This window comes from Echiichthys vipera (assembly GCF_963691815.1).
Source record: "Echiichthys vipera genome assembly, chromosome: X".
NCBI lineage: Eukaryota > Metazoa > Chordata > Actinopteri > Perciformes > Trachinidae > Echiichthys > Echiichthys vipera.
In genome coordinates this window covers 29,233,651-29,251,633 of record NC_139825.1, presented here as the reverse complement: position 1 = coordinate 29,251,633, position 17,983 = coordinate 29,233,651, and the positions used below count along the sequence as shown (strand labels likewise).

Here is a 17,983-nt window from a genome sequence, read left to right as displayed (position 1 = left end):
AATCGCTACATTTTTTAATACATTTCTTTTAACAAATATTCATCTTTTTGCAATTCATATAAATAAAAAAATAAGTATATGGTTTAACAGCCCCCACATTAATTATGACGCACTATACAACACCCAACATGCAGTTCAGCATCATGCACCCACTTCTGTGTTGAATGATACACAACTGGACTCTGACATAGTCACATGCACTTCACTCACAGGTGTGTACGTGTTCATTCCCAGACACAGAAGAAATGTCCCTGCTGTAATTATCAGATAACACGTCCTTATTAGAATAAGAACAACTTTCTCAGTCGTTGTCATGCTGGAAGGTGAACCACCTGCATATTTTCAAGTGTCTAACTGATCAGGTTTTCCTCAACAATTTAGGTGTACTCGTGTACTCCCTTCAATCCTGACCAACTGCCCGGTCCCTGCTGAAGAGAAACAAGCCCACAACATAATGCTGCCACCACCATGCTTCACTGTAGGGAGGGTGTGTTTTGGGTGGTGTGTTGTGTTTGATTTCCACCAAACAAAGCTTGGAGTTCGGCCAAAAAAGTTAAATTTTGATCTCATCGGACCATATTACCATTTACCACATGGGATCAGAATCTTCCATATGTTTTTGGCATACTGTTTACAAGTCTTTTTTTCAGAAAAGGCTTCTTTCTCCCCGCCCTGCCAAACATGTAGAACTTGTGAAATTGTTGTCACGTGCACAGATCGACCAACCTCTGCCATTTAGACTTGGTACTCCTTCAAGGTCACATGGGCCTCTTGGTAGCTCCTCTGTTCAATCTTTTCCTGGCTGAGTCCTCCAGTTTGGAGGGGCGGCCCAATCTAGGCCAGGTCTGGGTGGATCCATATGCCTTCCACTTCTGGACAATACTCTGAACGGTACTCAGAGGGAAAGCTAAAGCCTTATAATTCTCCTAACTTGTGCCGATCCACAACTTTTTCCTGGAGCTCTTTTGAAAGCACCTTTCCAACCGTGGTGAATTATTTGTGTTACTATGCACTAGGAGAGGAATCCTCAAGGAACAGCTGATTTTATTCTGAAGTAAAATCAGAAACACCTCAGTTAATGTCAGATGGAGACCAATTACCTTGGTGTGTGATCTGGAAGGTGATTGGTTAAACCTGAGAACGTTTATAATGGTTATTTTAAAGGGACTCAACACTTTTCCAACACTGCTTTTCTAGTTTTTCACTTTTTATTAATTTTCAGAAATTTTGAAAACAAATATATTTTTTAATGTATTATAATTTCAGGCTGCAAAACAAAAAGTCACTATTTCAAAAGGGTGTGATGGCTTTCTATAGGCTCTGTAACTGTGTCTCTCACAAATAGGATCAGCAAATGACTGTAGAATCTGCACCACACAGGCAGCGTATAGCATCACAGCACAATACATTTTATTGAACACAGAAACCATGTGTACAGAGGAAATATCCACAGCCCCACTGGCTCACCTCACGGGATGACTGCTGGTGAAACTTTAAAGGGGCAGACAGACAACTGCACTTCAATTCACTGAGGAAACAACTTTTGAAAATCAAACGGCTGAATGTAGCTCCACATTACATCTCATGCATGACATCAAAAATAGTATTTCTGACATAACAGTTTCATCAACAAACACGGACACACCCAATCCCAAATGTTCGACAGGCACATACATTGAGCCAAACTGCTGCTCTGGAAAGTTTAGAGTTAGCTTCAGGTCACATCGCCTTATTCAATAACTATTGGAAGCATTTCAGTCAAGACATTCTGAATTCTTCTCTGTGAATCAAGTGTACCAGTAACCCCAACATTCAATAATGAAAAGTTATGGTATTTCAGAACTATAAGCTCTTTAACAGACTTCAGACAAGTGACTGTTTGAATATTTGAGTGTAACATTATATATTTGATGTCGATTTACTGACATGTACACCTCACTGCATCAGAGACACAAGCAAACTGACATCAGTATCGACAGAAAGCAAACACAGCGGTTTTTAAAACACATAACCACACATGAGCACGACTGCAGAGGTTCAGCGGCACAAATGTTCCGGGAGTGATTTCTTTTTTTGTCACATTGTCACTGACAACACACCAATGCTGTAGACCCACCTTGGTTGCTTTAACACACTTCTTTCAGCAAAGACGAAATGAGTCACAGCAAAAACTCTTGTAATAAAGACCACATCAAAACAATGCTGAGAGGTTCAGAAAAAAAGCATGTTCACTGCCGAAAAACGTAAACTGAAGACTTTTTAGAGGTAGGAAACAGGCATGGAATAAAGTCACGTTAAAACCTGTGGTAATAGAGTATTGCACTGGTAGACTGCTCTATGAGCAGTTAATAATGAATTACTGGCCAATGATCACAGACACCAAGGCCCAAAGAATCAGGTGCACACAAGGATGTTAGATGTCTTCTAGTGTTAGTCCTTAACTTTATCTTCTGTTGTAACATTTGAAACAATAGACAAATCAAACTTGGAGTTGGAATTGGTTCAAGTCTATTTAACTTGAGCTTAGTTTGAGTTGTTTGCGTTATCTGTAGGCTATTACATGTACAGACGAATCAAACATAAGTAATTTACAGCATGATAAAGTTGCAGCTCCTTAGAGAATTAAAGACCACAGGGAAATTAAGTTCTTCAAAATTGGCCTCGCTCTAAACAGACAGCTTGTTTGAATTTTAACAAACCTGAGGCTTGTAAAATACCCAATTGCACACAAATCAAATAACCACTTGGTAAAACAATTAGTTTTTTATGAAACAACTGCATCTACGGAGTGGGGCTGCAATTTTATCTGACTGCGGGACACACTGGGGTGATCCAATTAATTATTAAGTGTTTGAGAGCTATGACCTTCTAAGCACCCGAATTTTAATGAGCCTCATTAACATTACTCCACAATTTAGATGACACAAGTGTGAGTCTCTGCGACACCTAATTCTCCCGATAAATAATGACCAAGGTGCTGCAATAACACAGACGTGGTGAACAAATCAGCGAACAGTTGCTTCATACGAGATGGCATTTACAATGACCCGTCAGTTCAGTTGAGGTCAAAAGTTACAGGCTCAAAGGCAACACCATGCAGTCAACAGATACTCCACAGTCCCCATCTGTGTCCAGTTACTGAAGCAGAAGCTCCACACTCACACAGTACATACAGTATATTAGCCTTCAATGGGAAACTTTTGTGTTTAATTATCCACAATATACTGTCTATATAATCTTTGGACACAAATTACTGAAAAATACTGACTGTATCTTGAAAATAAAATTGCAATATGTTTCTAAGAATTAGCTGGATTTACAAGGGAACTTTAGTTTGAATTTCAATTTAATTAGTATCAGCATTAAGGTAAAAAACAAAACAAACATAGCATAACATTAGAATAAATCCCCCTCCTCTACCCCAGTAGATCAATAACTTTTGGCAGGTATGACATTTTATTGTAATTAAATGCTTGTTTTTTAATTTTATTTCTTATTTTTTTGCTTGACAATTCTCCACCAAACAGTAAAGTAAAAAAGAAACAACAACAAATAGATAACTTTATACAAAAGCAGTAGAACATTACTTGAGGAGTTGCATAAGAAGAAAATACTTGAACTATGTTAGGGATGTGCTCAAAAGAATATCTTAACTTTGCATTTACTGTTTGAATGGGAGTCAAAGGCAGGTCTTAAGCTGTTCTTAACAGATGGTGAAGATGGAAAAAAGTACACCTCTAAGCAACGCAACCATTTTACAATTAAGCATCTCGTCCTTTTCTGGTCTTGATAACGTGATTATGTATCAGCAGATCACTGCTGTCAAACCCATGGACTATCTGCACATTTAAACCAAAACCAACAAATACTATAAAGGCAATTTTGCTACAATTTATCACACATGATTTCTTTCATTTAAATTTTACATATCCACAAATATGTGATTAATGATGGCCAATTAAGCATCCAAAATTCATTTTTAAATCAATTTTACAACGAAAGGTGCAAAGGGTCCAGGGGCAGAACAAATTAATTTGATGAACAACAGAAAGGCATGTCATTAGTGTTTAGTCAATCATACCGTATTTACAAGGATTTATATTTACAATGTCAGATTTTCTGTGTCATGCAGCCTTTTTTAGGGAGACTTGAGAACCAGTATCATTAAACCATTACAGTATGAGCACTGGCTTATTCACTATTAACAGTTATATTTTATTTATATTTGGGGAGCCCAGGCAAAGAGTTATTACCATATCTACACTGATTTCTTCTTAATTCTTTGTGATGGAGGTAATTTACAATGAAAGACATGACTGCAAGTCAGTATAGCTGTACTATTCCTTTAATATTAAGCTAAACGTAACCATGGGGATCACTTATTGTTTTCTTGGTTTATAATAAATATATTTTGAATGGATTGGCAGGAACTGAGCTGACGCAGCTCATTCCTTAAAAGTGCCAGTGAGATGATCAGAGAGTGAGAGACAGAGGGGAAAGGCCAGAGTGGGAAAAATGTGAGGATAAGTATGGTTGTGAGGTCACTACCAGTCTGCATTATCCCAGGTTTCCTCAGCAGGTTTTGTGGGACTCTTCTTCGTCTTACCATCTGCGTTCTCCCAGTTGTTATCCCAGGCTTCCCAGCTGTCCTCTGCGCTGTGTTTATTGTTGGACGCTGCTTCGGAGCCCCAATTGTCCCAACTGTCAGAGCTCTTCTTTGCAGAATTATCTGCGATGGTCCAGCTGTCACTGCTGGGAGATTTCTTGGCCTTTAAGGAGTTGTTGCTGCCAAAGGTTTCCCAGAAGTCCTTTGAGACAGGCTGGCTAGAACTGCCCTGATATCCCTCAGTGGCATCCATGTTCTGGTAGCTCTCTCCGGAAGACCTGAACACAAAACATGAATACATGCTTGAATACTTCACATTTCAATCACACGGTACAAAAGATTTTCTACAGTATTTGGGAGATTTAAAACTGTATAAAGTTGTTATTATTACCCATCCTCCGCTTTTCCAGAGAAGATATTAGTCAGTTTTGAACCAGCTCCCTGAAACTAAAAAGCAGAGAAGATTTAAGACTTGTATGCATTTGTTAAAACATTGTGACTTTGTGAGAAACAAATGACTAAAACAAAGTATTTTATTTAAGCTGCTCATTAAATCCAAAGTAAAAACTAACACTAGTAGAAGAAATGCTAAATAAAGGAATGTAAATACAATAAACAATTAATATTTGCTACACAACCAATATTATGCAGCATTTCTAATTTAAGCAACAGTTGAAGGCAGAAATAATAAAACTGCAAACAGATTTCTGTTTTCTAACACTTTACTGCGGAGTACTCACCACCAGATTAAAAATGGCAGCAAAAAAACAAGAGATAACATTAAATTAGAACTGTTCAAACATTCATCATCATAGCAAAACCAGTCTCCTTTGAGGGTCTGCCGGTTTTGCTCATCTGCAGTAAGACGCCCAGGTATTAAGTTGTATGTGTTGGATCAGAGCGGCTGCTCCTCACTCAGGAGACTGATTTTGCTTCAATACAGCGTGGCAGACATCTGCCCATCCTACCTTGTTTGCCAGCCCAGTGATGCCGACTGCCATTTCATCTAGCAATTTGCCATCTTTTACCTGAATGAGCCAAATTATTGTTAAAAAACTAATAAAAACAACAATCTCCATCCACATATGTTTGTCTAACTTACATGTAGTAAGCAGCAGTTTTTTTAAGATTGTGAGAAAAGTGATTTGTGTTTTATTAAGGGCACTGGTAATCAACAGGAGAAAGCAGTGACATTTAGTTTAAATCGAGCATAATGTTCTTCTCAAGAGAAAAGAACAGCAAAGCATTCCCTACAAAAGAGTAAGACGATTCCTACAAAAGCGCATACTATAGACATCTTAAAACAACAATGCCAACTGTACATTAGAAGACAAAAGCATTCGGTTCAATACTAGTTTCTTTCAGTACTTGGTCTTTCCACTTTTCATCAATCAAACCTAGAGAGATTAAAAAGCAAACTCTTATTTTAGCTTCCTGGATTTTGATTTGTTTAGCATGTTTTCTTAGAGCTAGACAGAACTCATGCAGTCTTATTAAAAAGGATCCAGGAGCTGCTCACTTCACAGTAAGCGTTAGAGCAGTTATGTGGAAACCACTCACCATGACTAAGGGGGGGGTGACGTATTCGGATCATACATGCTGCTAAAAGCAAAGCTAATTTTGATGCAAAAGTCAAACACACTGATCAGCCAAGCCAATGAGTAATTAAATGCCATTTGAAGAGCTCCAGGTTGTGTCATTTCGTTAAGAAAAAAAAACACCATTTAAGAAACCTGGGTGCCAAGACTGAGGCATTTTATCATTTCACATTGATCAGTGAAGCCTGATTTAAATTCCAAAATGTAAGACAAATAAGACATTTTAACTCAGTGGCCTTGCCAGATGAATGGGGAAATAGACACTTATTAAATGTAGTACTAATATTAAGATTACAAACTTTGATGCCAATCTAACATGCTTTGTATGTTTGAGTGAAAGAAGGCTCATGTAACTGACATTCAAACCTACTTTAATTGCTATTGTAGCATTTCACTCGTACGATTTTGTCGCCTAATCGATTAGCTGATTTGATCAACAGATCTGTGAAACTGAGTTTCTCCACAAAGAATCCTGCAAAAGCACCACTTTAAAGCTTGTGTTGGATATGAGCTCACGTCTCTTGGAAATGAGTCATTCAGCATAAATATGATGAATTAAAAAAATTACTAAATGACAAGAAATCACAGTCGTCTGAGAACAAAATGACGGATTATTCGACTAATTGAAGAGGACGCAGACCTGGATACTTTGAAACTAAAAACTAAGTGCCTTGAAATAAAACATGATATCTGAACAAAGACTTTAACTCCTAATATATTGAAATGTATTTCCAACCCTTATCCAGTCTCTGTGCTGAAAGTTCACACTGACTCACATGCAATCTCAAATACACAGTTCACAGCTGTACGCTTCTGCAAATCCCATTGCTGAGTCACTAACGAGGAGAAGTAACATATTTGATTTTTTTTTTTTGCTTCTTTTAAACCGCAGCTTTTGTCGTTTAATGTGAGCCGGCATAAAGCAGATAAAGTGGCACAGACGAGCAGTGTAGAAAAAAGCACATTCACATCTGAAGCTGTTTGTTAACTAAAGCGCTGTAACCCACCACCAAATCAACAACTTCAAACATCAATGTTACCTTTTCTTGTGTGGGTTTGATAACATTCTCATTTAATGTATGTCCTAACTCTGTGGCCTATAGATGGAAGTCAGAGGGGAGAATTCACTTGAATGAAACAGTTGAACATTCACAGTTAGAGCAAGACACTGAGCTGCATGAAGAGACTGATCATTCCCATTGACCATGACACTGGACAAGCACTAGAGGGTGTAATGGTTCAAAAAAACGTGCATGATCAGTGTACAGTAAACTTCTCTTTTGAGACAACACTGCATACACTCTGCAGAGTAGCATGTTGTATAAAGGATTTATGGTTTTAGGATTGTTTTCTTGTTGCCTTATTTATAGAAAAATAACAAGAAAGCTGAGCATCCAGTATCTATACACCAATATGTTACTATGCATTGATTACAATTAATGGCAAACTTAATTATTTTTACACACCATTACACCTCTACACTTAGCAGTCAACACAAGAACTCTCATGCATGAATGGATAACCCATAATTAATGGATGTGAGTGAACAGTACATGGAACATTTCTATATTAGGGGTAGGAATTAAAGGCAATCCCAATCCCACAATACAGTTACCAAATGTCTTTCACAGGTTATCCATAAACTCAAAGTACAGGCGCCAGGAAAAACACAGTATATCAAAACCCAAGTAAATGAAGATGGCATTCACCATTTTGCTAAATGATGAGAAGCAGCAAAAGACTGACAAAAATAAAGAAAATGGGTAATGTATGTCTTTAAAAAAAAAAAACACGATGCGGAAAAAGCACCATGCACCTATTATCTGTTTTACCGGTTCTGGGGGTGCTTTATAGCCCTTTAACTAGATCCAGAGAAGGCAAAGAGATATTAAAGCAGTAACACAGTTATTGCAGCTTGAAAGTTTACATTGAGTGGTAAGAGATTTATCAAGCAAAACGTCAAACATTTTGTAAACACTCCACTAATCCCCTAAGGTAAGGGGGCACTACTCCATACACAGAGAGAAAGGGACAGAGGAACATCTCAAATGTAATCCCAACAGACAAAAGCCTTCTTTAGCAGAACTGGTTAACCATGACTATATCTGTCTTACCTTTAAGGTTGCCTGGTTTGCCAGTTTAGATGTCTTTAAGGGAAAAAAAACAAACAAATGTGAGTTACCTTTATCTGGAACAAACTTCCAGAAACTTAGATCTGCTACAACTCTGAGTTCTTTTAAATCAAGACTTTTCTGTTCGCCACTGCTTTTCAGTAACCTGCATTGTAACTTCTAAACTTCTGTAACTTTTAAATGACCTTTTATGTGTTTTAAATCTTGTATACGTTTTAAACGACCTTTTATGTGTTTCAAGTATTTTATATGATCATGAGTTTGTTATTCCCGATGCTTTTAATGTTTTATGTAAAGCACTTTGAATTGCCTTGTTGTTGAATTGTGCTATGAAAATAAACCTGCCTTGCCTTTATTTTTAATAAGCCTTTTAATTGTTTTTATGCAGAGGCAGTAGATTATTAATTGCTTAGATACACTTACATTATCTTTAGCTATGGAAGCGAACTTGCTAGCTCCAACAGTGAAACTGCTCCAACCCTGAAAAATAAAATATGAAAAAAATTGCCACAGTAGAAGAAAAATACAACAAAAAGTACTCAGACTTAAGATGTGACTCACTGAATAAATAGAAGACATGGCATTGTTAAACATGTCATCCTCTTTCTTCTCTGGGGTCACTGTGTTGCCAAAGCCAACATACCGATTCTCTTGATTCCCACTGTAGCCCCCTCCACTGAAGAAGCATAAAAAACTTGATTTAAAGAAAACAACAGGCAAGAGCATAACAAAAGAGATTAAAAGAGTTTGAGATCCTCACCTCTGATATGAGTTAACATCATCACTCAACCAGTCTTCAAATGCTTTGTCACCAGATTTCACAGAGCTTTGTCCAGGTCCTCCAGAGCTGCAGAAGCATGATTCAGTACATTACATTTCATTTAGCTGACCCTTTTATCCAAAGTGACTTCCAATGAGTGCTTTCAACCATGAGGGTACAAACAGAACAGCTAGAATAAAGCAAGTGTGCCTTCAAATAAGCCAGTGTTACATATAAGTGCAGTAAGTAAGTGAAATGTATTTTTTTTTTTTAAGTTTAAATTAATTTAGAGATGCATTTTTAGCCTGCAGCAGAAGATGTGTAGACTCTGCTGTCCAGATGTCGATGGGGAATTATTTCCACCATTTGGGAGCCAGGACAGCAGCAGTCATGACTTAGTCAAGTGACCATGTGTCCTCGCAGTTTGGGAGCAGCAGGCCGATGGGCAAATGCAGAATCGAGTGTACGTGCTGGGGTGTAAGGTTTAACCTTTCCTGGATGGATTTACTGCTTGAATGCCTGTGCCGTAATCTGCCACTGCACAGTGTCAGTGTGTTCAAAATCACTTTTACCGATGAGAGGATGAAAGGCTGGTCTTGGGTTGAGGAGATGTCCAGTTTCTGGCAGGGGATGTCTCAATGGACCACTCCTTACCCTCTGCTAATGTGGCAACCTGTCATATACAGTGTAAAAGGAGGGTGAACATAAGACGCCTTCACAAGCTAGTAATCTCACACATGCCTAAGCCAAAACTAGACCATTGTGAGAATAGCTTTCAATTCAAAGATGTTTATCTTATCTGGCATAAATGCGTAGAATCAAAAATTTTAAATCAAGTTCCTTCTTTGGTTCATTTCATAGTCGGTTGTTTCTTTAGTTTATCTGTTTAAACCTTACAAATGGATCACCACTGACACACCACAAAAATGCTTTCTACCCCCTGAATGAGATAATGGAGAATTTAGTCCTAAATGTGAAATGTGTAGGAAATTTGACTATCAAGTCACCTTGTCCCTAAAGAGCGCGGCCGCTTTGCTGTTGTACTTCTCCTGTAAAGTCCAGGTGGGATCATAATCATCTTGGAGTTCAAGAAATGTGCGGAAAATCCCATTTCCTCCCGCTTTCATCTTCTCAAGCTCAATATCTTTCCACTTGTCCATGGTGACAGAGCGCACAAAACTGTAGACAGGGCACAAGATAAATTAAATATTATTAGGCTGTCGTGGATCTCCTAAATCATCAACACCATAACACATTCCACTATTCTTACCTGAGATGAACTCCTAGGCCCCTGTGCTTGCCAGAGCACTCGAGACAAATCCAGATCCCATAGGTCACACTAACCCATTGTGGGTTAAAAGCTCCACACTCAAAACATAGCTGAGAAAACAAAAAGGCACAAAGGGCAATTAATTAATTTACAAATCTGGTCAGTAAAAACTAGAGAGATGGATTTACAGACGTTTGTACATTGGGAGGATGTGTAGCCTGACACTGTGTCTATAAGGAAACTATATATATAAAAGTTCATGTAATTTAACATTGTACAGAATAATTTCACACTGAATGAAGCTTCGTTCTTTATCCTAACTCGTTAAAAGACAAAAGCAATTACTTTTATACAATTACATTTAAACTGCTTTATAATGTTAACATTTACTTGTTTATTGTATAAACATTGAGTAATTTTCTTGAAGTATGGCAGTTAAATATTACAGAACAAAAAAAACATTTATATAGTACATTTATTTTTAGGTTAGGAGACATATCCAGCTACTGTTATTGCCAAAGACGCTGGCCAACAAGATGTCCACTGGCAGTGAAATCCCCACCTAAAATAACTTCCACCATTTATTTGAACAAGGATGAAAGTGGGGACATTTTGTGAAGAATTGTGTGGTAAGGTGCCTCCCAAACACCTGCTACATGCTATGTGAACTACAAGGTGAGAAGTGAAAGTGTGCCACACAAATTAAAAAGTTGCTGTGAAGACTTACATTATTCTCCTCCTGTGTCCTCACTTCCTTCAGAACTCTTCTGGTCCTTGGACTCGCCATGTTGACCCAAACTGAAAGAGAAAGTAGAGGGTCTTCTTGAGTAAAACCAAAGATCCTCTATGCTAAAGACAGAATGAAATGGTTTACACTCCTGGTCTAAATGGGCATGACCTGGACTATGGGGCTATGTGATTGGTCATAATAGAATAGAATAGAATAGAGTTACTTTAATGATCCCAGAATGGGAAATTATTTTGTAACAGCCGTAGTGGGTCAGCAAATAAACACTTTGTACATAACATAAATAGAATAAAATATATACATAGTGTATATATACAGTGCACAGTGTGCTATAAACAATAAACATTAATAATATATACAACAAAATATGCAAAATATACTATAACAATAATAATATATACAAAACAAAAACAGTAGAGAGACCAGAGTTCTCTGCCAGGCAGAGGTGATGGATTGTGGCAGGAAAGATTTCCTGTATCTGTTGCTACGACAGCGAAGCTGAAGCAGCCTTCTGGAGAAGGGGCTCTGCTGTCTGACAAGTGTGAGTTGGAGAGGGTGGAGAGGATTATCCATGATAACAGTTTTGTCCTCTCCACCACAGCCTCCAGAGTGTCTTGTTTGCAGCCAATCACAGAGCCAGCCTTCCTGATCAGTTTGTTGAGTCTGTTGGTGTCGCTGGCTCCAATGCTGCTTCCCCAACAAACCACAGCAAAGAAAAGTACACTGGCCACCACAGACTGATAAAAGATCTCCAACATCTTGCTGCACATGTTGAAGGATCTCAGCTTCCTCAGGAAGTAAAGTCTGCTCATCCCCATCTTGTAAACAGCTTCAGTGTTAGATCTCCAGTCCAGTCTGTGGTTGATGGTAACACCCAGGTACTTGTAATCCTCCACTGCCTCCACATCCTTTCCCAGAATGCACAGAGGTTGGAAAGCCGTCATCCTCTTCTTCCTGAAATCTATCACCATCTCTCTGGTCTTGCTGATGTTCAGCCGCAGGTGATTCTGTCCAGTCCACTTCACAAAGTTGTCTACCAGTGCCCTGTACTCCTCCCCCTGTCCCTCACTTATACACCCAACAACAGCCGAGTCGTCAGAAAACTTTTGCAGGTGACACGACCCAGTGTTGTACTGAAAGTCAGTGGTGTATAAGGTGAACAGGAAAGGAGACAGTACAGTTCCCTGTGGAGCTCCTGTATCACTAACCACCACATCAGACAGGACACTGCCCATACGGACAAACTGCGGCCTGCCTGTCAGGTAGTCAGTAATCCAGGAGATCATTGTGTCATCTACTCCCATCACCCGCAGCTTCTCCCCCAGTAGCAGTGGCTGAATGGTGTTAAAAGCACTAGAGAAATCAATCTCTAATCTGTGTACATGTTCAATTCACCCATTGGACTCAAGACACTGAGAGGTTGCCATGAGTTTTCTAAAGGAGGTGGGGCAGTGGAGAAACAAACATGACACAGATAAAAGTGTCATCTCACATCTCTGGTAAAGGATTTAGTTATGAAAACATGTCTATAAATCAGTTCAATAGACTTCCTGTTACCAAGGAATCTACATCTTGAAACAAGTTGATAATTTAATAAAATCATATCAAAACCAGAGCACTAATTCACATACTGAAATCACAGTCCTATTGTTTTGTCTCAAGAGTAAATTCACCCTAAAATAGAAGTGACACATGTTTTATTATTTAATAGAGGTCTGTTTTAATTTGTGAATTTGAACCAGACTCTGGTTCAAAGATGATAGCAGTGAGAGAAACTGTTTTGATGTTGTCATCTAAAACAAACCTGGGCACGCTCCGCAGACAGCAGGCCTGTTTTAGATGAACTGTGCCTCGCCTGGAAGTGGATGAAAGCAGGTGAGCTCAAGTCAAGGGAGGTGGCAAAAAGCTGCAGTTAAACCTTCCCAGAAGAAACAGGAAGTCTGCTAAGTATTCTTCAGACAGCAAGCTCTTTAAAGTTGACCAACTGTTTATGAAATAGTTGTGAGCACCTATTAATTCAAGATTTATTATTTTACATAGAAATGTCAAGAAATTACCCTCTTCACCACTCACGTCTCATGAAATTATTGTTGCCCATGGTACTATGAAACTAGGGATGGGAACTGTTATTGATACCACCAGGCGTGTCACTAGCTCGTGAAAACATCCGGGGCTGTAGCCCAGAAGTCAGCGTCTTTTCCAAACGGGGTTTAGGGAATTCTCCCCTGAGAAATGTTTGAACCTGTGCTGATAAACATGCAATTCTGACGTAGTTTGGGAATGAAAGGAAAGACCTGGTCATGTGTGACTCCTGTCGTGGCAGGTCCACTGAGGAGGTTAATGTTTAGGTCAGCACAGACACCAGCAGCAGAATGAGACATGAGAACAGCCTCAGAAACACTGACATGCACCGACCCGATGTTAAGTGGACCGCGTTGAATCCACTGCAGGTCCTGAAACTGTGCAGACTAGAAGGCATCACTGCTCCGACGGACATTGTCTCTCCTGACCCGGTGTTTGGGTTTAACCCGTTAACTGGACACTTTCCGCTGCGTCTACGGTTGCCATAGTGACATCAGATGCGTAGCTGTCCTTGTGAATTCCTCTGTTTACTTTTCATGACACTTTTAAACATAACACAACATCGGTCTTTATAGTTTTGTTTGAGTAAATGTGTCAGTGGCGTTTTTATGTTGCTTGTTGTTACATTAATCAGGAGGAGAGCGAGTTGTTCTTCCTAATAATATCCATGTCTAGTTAATTTTTCAAACAAACCTATTCGTCTTTGAAACCTGCCTGTGTAAACACGTGTGCATAGAATTTTATTCACCACTTCAAAAAACAAAACTTTTTTAGGAGATTTGTAGTCCTGCCGTTGTGGGAAAATAAATGAAAGTTAAGAGATTAACTCGGTGCGCCCACAGCTACGTCACCCTGGTGTAGTAAAACAGATCTCCTTTGTATACAGTCTATGAGTATCTCTCTTAAAAACATAATCCTGTTTTCATCATCTGCAACAGAGGCACTCAGCTGATGCATCCAGTTAACAGGGTCACTGTTAAACCGAAACACCGTCACTCAGTCTGCTTTAAGTTTGATTTTGAAGTTATCTCTTGTCAGTGTGCGGACACGTCAGAATTTTACGGTTTTCACTGCTACAATGTTGCATCTGCGGCTGCTGATAATGCATCCACATAAAAGTCTACGATACTGGGCTATTTTCATCATCAATATGTTTTTTTTTATGATGGCAGAGAGATCTGGTGCTATTTCCAAGAGATCCGGGGCTCTAGCCCTGAATGCCCAGGTCTAACGACGCGCCTGGGTATCACCAACGCAATTATTGATTATGCTTCTCAGTACGATTCTTCATCGATTTCTTCATTTGAGGCTGAACAGTGCAGATGAAATGAGAGGATATTTGTACAAAATTAGTTTTGATTTAGGCTTAGTCAAAGAGAAACATCTACTAAGCCTGCTTGCGTGGCACTAATGTTATTATCACGGCATATTTACCCTCTGTAACAGACATGGGGTTCGGCTGGGAAGCATTGGCACTTGTGTGTGTGTGTGTGTGTGTGTAAACTGTCAAATACATGTCATAAGCATTCCTGGGATCTACGTCCATGCTGCGTAGACAGACATTTCAGGATATTGCTGCTGTTTCCACCCTTACTTGAAAAGATTATTTTACAGACATTACAAGTTGCACTGTTGTCATCTTTATTTGTGAAATGAAGCCACCCTTTGGACCATTTCTTCATCACAATCGAGACTCCTTTTTGTCACAAGTTTCCAGCAGCATATGATTTTGATGTCATTGTTTTGCAATATAACAAGTTAAAACACATCAGTAAGCCAAACTGTAAGGTAACAAGGTAACCTGCCCCTTCAATGCAATGACCATGGGCCCTGAAATTTATTTGAGGCCAATCCTACGTATACCATCCTACTAATGCAAGTACTCACTTCATACGGATGGGAAATATTTCATGCTACGAAAAGAAAGAACCTGTTATTAGTAAGGAGATTGAGTTAAAAACCTGTTTAGTTCTGTTATTCCTTTCTGGTGTTGTCTTGTCGCTTTTCTTTGTTTTATAACATGAAAAACATGCTACTGTGCCTTTGTGTTATAAAATGCTACTATGTTTTCATTGTTCTGATTTAACAATAAGTATGGTGCTTTATAATATTTTTTATGTTTGTCTTGTGTTGGACCTCAGGAAGAATAGTCTTCACTACGGTGATGACAAATGGGGATCCTTAAGAAACAGACAATAAATAACCCAATATGTATGAATGCTACCCACTTTGCACATGTTAGTCCCCAACAAAGCAGTGCTAAACAAATTCAATTTGACATGTCCAAAACCCAAACCAATTTTGTGCGTGAAATTATGGATCTTATGATTGATTTGGATAAAAATGATTAAATGGCAAACTAATAAACCATAATCCATCATCAGTGTGCCAAATATTAATTTGTTGGGACGATAAACAAACTTGAAAACCATTTTTGTAACTTGTTTTTTTCCTCGTGGTTACTACACTTTGCAGTAGAGCATGATTTATTAATCACATAATTAGTGCAGCAGCACTTCAGAGATGCTGGCGTTAGTATTGAAAAATAAAATTAAAAAAAGGCCAATATTCAATACAACGTGTGTGTTAGGGTGGATTTGAACTGTGCTGTTTTCATTTGGTGAGGTTTCTGGTTAAGATAATCCTATTTTTTAATCAAGGTTCGTTTGAAGCCAGGCCTAAATTACACAATTATTAGTTGGACAACACGTCGCAAATGGCCATCAGGTCGTGACGGCTGATGTTGACACTATTGAAGGGTCCAAACAGAAGTGCAGTCGTGTCAACGCTGCTCGGCTCGTGACACACACGGACGTTAATGTCATGGTTACCGTTTCCGTGCAGCTCATATTTAACGACCAACGTCTTAAACGTTGTGGTGACTTCGCGAAGTGTCCAACTCCAGCTTATCATGTAAAGGTACTTTTGCACGGGGACAGCCCACCAAAATGAGGATATAAGTGAGCTGATATGGTAACCAAAGACAATGCTAAAGTTAGCTCACCGAGCCAACCGATCCGTTACCTGTTTGTGTTTGATGAACAACGGAGACGCTGTTTTCAGAGGCTCTGCTGGCTCCGCCGGTGAACTCGACAAATCTTTTCCGATGTGGCGGAGGCGCAGCAAATGTTATCCTGTCCTGGACCGTGTCAGGCTCACAGAAGAGTACCGTAAAGATGGACCGCTGATGTCAAGCACCGGTAATCATGTTCCTGTTTGCATACGTTGGCAGTGCAGTGCATCACGGGAGTCTTCCTCGTCTTTGTATCATCATCTTCCTCTTCTCTCTCTGCTGCCTCCGCTGCTGCGGAGGGTGAACCCTGAACCTGATGCCTACGGAGGAGGACCAAGCCCCTACCACAGAGACTTCCTGGTTGATCCAATACAGAAGTGCCAAAAACTGCAGTTCTCCGAGTGTCCAGTAGGAGCAGTATGCACAGTAGATCAGTTTCTGATTGACCCCCATGTTAAACAGGCTGTTTTTCACAGCATAGTTAAACCTGTTTAGGACTTATTTACAAAAAAACACTCTGTCTGTATGTTTAAGTCATATCTCCATGACAACACTTAGGGGGGATGAATATTTTTGTACCTGGCTAGTTTTTATTTTATTGGAGGTTAAAGTTTATAAATAATTAGGGGCGTGGTCTCTTGAGTGACAGTTAGCCTCTGGCCGTCACTTCTCCTCGAGGCTAGCTGTCAGGATTAGCCGCTAACTCCGTCATCTCAACCTGGACTGTGGTCATTCGTGTGGTGGTATTTCCATAAGTGACAAGATGGTTTTTGCTTTTCGATCAACTGAACCAACAGATGGTTTATGAACACACCGTGTTAACGTTAGCTTTGTTATGCTAAATAAATAGCTGCACTCGCACCATGACTTGCAATACAGCCTACTAACGATGACACATACACTAGATGCTAATCTGGAGCTCCGGGAGGATTTGGGCCGTGAGGGTCTGGGTTTTACAATCTGTGGGCATGGGACTGTTTTGAATCATAGATCATAAATGCTGGCTGCCTGCACTTTACTTCCAGAGCTGGTGTTTTGTTTTTTGTTTTTTTCCCAAACTTTATTTCATATCATAGCTAGTGTAGTCTCCGCTAGAGACACGGGACTCCTACTCCTGTTTATTTAGTAATGTGAGCTAATGGGGCTAATTCTGTAAACGTCACCCAGACAGACGTATCTCCCTCCCCCCAATGTCAACTTAAGGCCCTTTTTTGGTGAGAGGAAATGAGGAGAAGTCAAAGTCTGACAAGATGGCGGCTCCCAGAGGTGAATATGATTGGATCAAGTTGAGAGAACGGGCCCAGGCGGAGAGGCTTCATCCATTTTTTTATACAGTAGGTGGAGGACTTAACACAACTTAAAGTGAAATTTAAGTGTAAAATCATCAAGTATAATATACACTACTGTTCAAAAGTTTTAGGCTACTGAGGTGAGGTTGTGTAAGACAGTTTCATGTCACAGGTCATACAGCATGGCAACACTGAGTACAGCAACAACACTCTAGGTGGTTATACTGCATCAGCAAATTCTCTCCAAACACAGATTTTAAGAGCAGACTGGGGTTTTAAGATGTGCTGCTCAAACTTTTTTGAAGAAAAACAGAGAAACGGGCATCGTTGAGGATCGTAGTCGCAGTGATCGGCCAAGGAAACTTAGTGCAGCAGATGAAAGTCACATCAAGCTTATTCCCCTTCAAAATCTGAAGATGTCAAGCAGTGTCATCAGCTCAGAACTGGCAGAGACCAGTGGGACCCAGGTTCACCCATCTACTGTC

At 39.5% G+C, this 17,983-nt stretch overlaps 1 protein-coding gene across 2 annotated transcripts; it reads right to left on the bottom strand.

The window, feature by feature from the left end:
* Positions 1 to 1,467: 1,467 nt before the first annotated feature.
* Positions 1,468 to 16,409, bottom strand: arfgap1 (ADP-ribosylation factor GTPase activating protein 1). Of its 2 annotated transcripts, XM_083939834.1 has the most exons (13): positions 16,221 to 16,409; positions 11,094 to 11,164; positions 10,367 to 10,476; positions 10,104 to 10,275; positions 9,669 to 9,769; positions 9,097 to 9,183; positions 8,898 to 9,012; positions 8,760 to 8,816; positions 8,319 to 8,351; positions 7,245 to 7,301; positions 5,575 to 5,634; positions 4,998 to 5,053; positions 1,468 to 4,884 (listed from the first exon to the last, which is right to left on the bottom strand). In XM_083939834.1, the coding sequence occupies exons 2-13, from the start codon at positions 11,151 to 11,153 to the stop codon at positions 4,545 to 4,547; spliced, it is 1,248 nt and encodes a 415-aa protein (XP_083795960.1). In that variant the 5' UTR covers positions 11,154 to 11,164; positions 16,221 to 16,409; the 3' UTR covers positions 1,468 to 4,544. The 2 variants fall into 2 exon arrangements, with proteins under 2 accessions (XP_083795960.1, XP_083795961.1); XM_083939835.1 differs by lacking the exon at positions 7,245 to 7,301.
* Positions 16,410 to 17,983: the final 1,574 nt, after the last annotated feature.

What these genes read in the sequence shown, in the direction of transcription:
- arfgap1 (XM_083939834.1), bottom strand. Translation starts at nt 11,153, where the DNA reads ATGGCGAGTCCAAGGACCAGAAGAGTTCTGAAGGAAGTGAGGACACAG. An exon ending in GGCCTAGGAGTTCATCTCAG is followed by an intron (nt 10,276 to 10,366) that starts GTAAGAATAGTG and finishes CCCTGTCTACAG; the next exon opens with TTTTGTGCGCTCTGTCACCA. An exon ending in GATGTTAACTCATATCAGAG is followed by an intron (nt 9,013 to 9,096) that starts GTGAGGATCTCA and finishes ATGCTTCTTCAG; the next exon opens with TGGAGGGGGCTACAGTGGGA.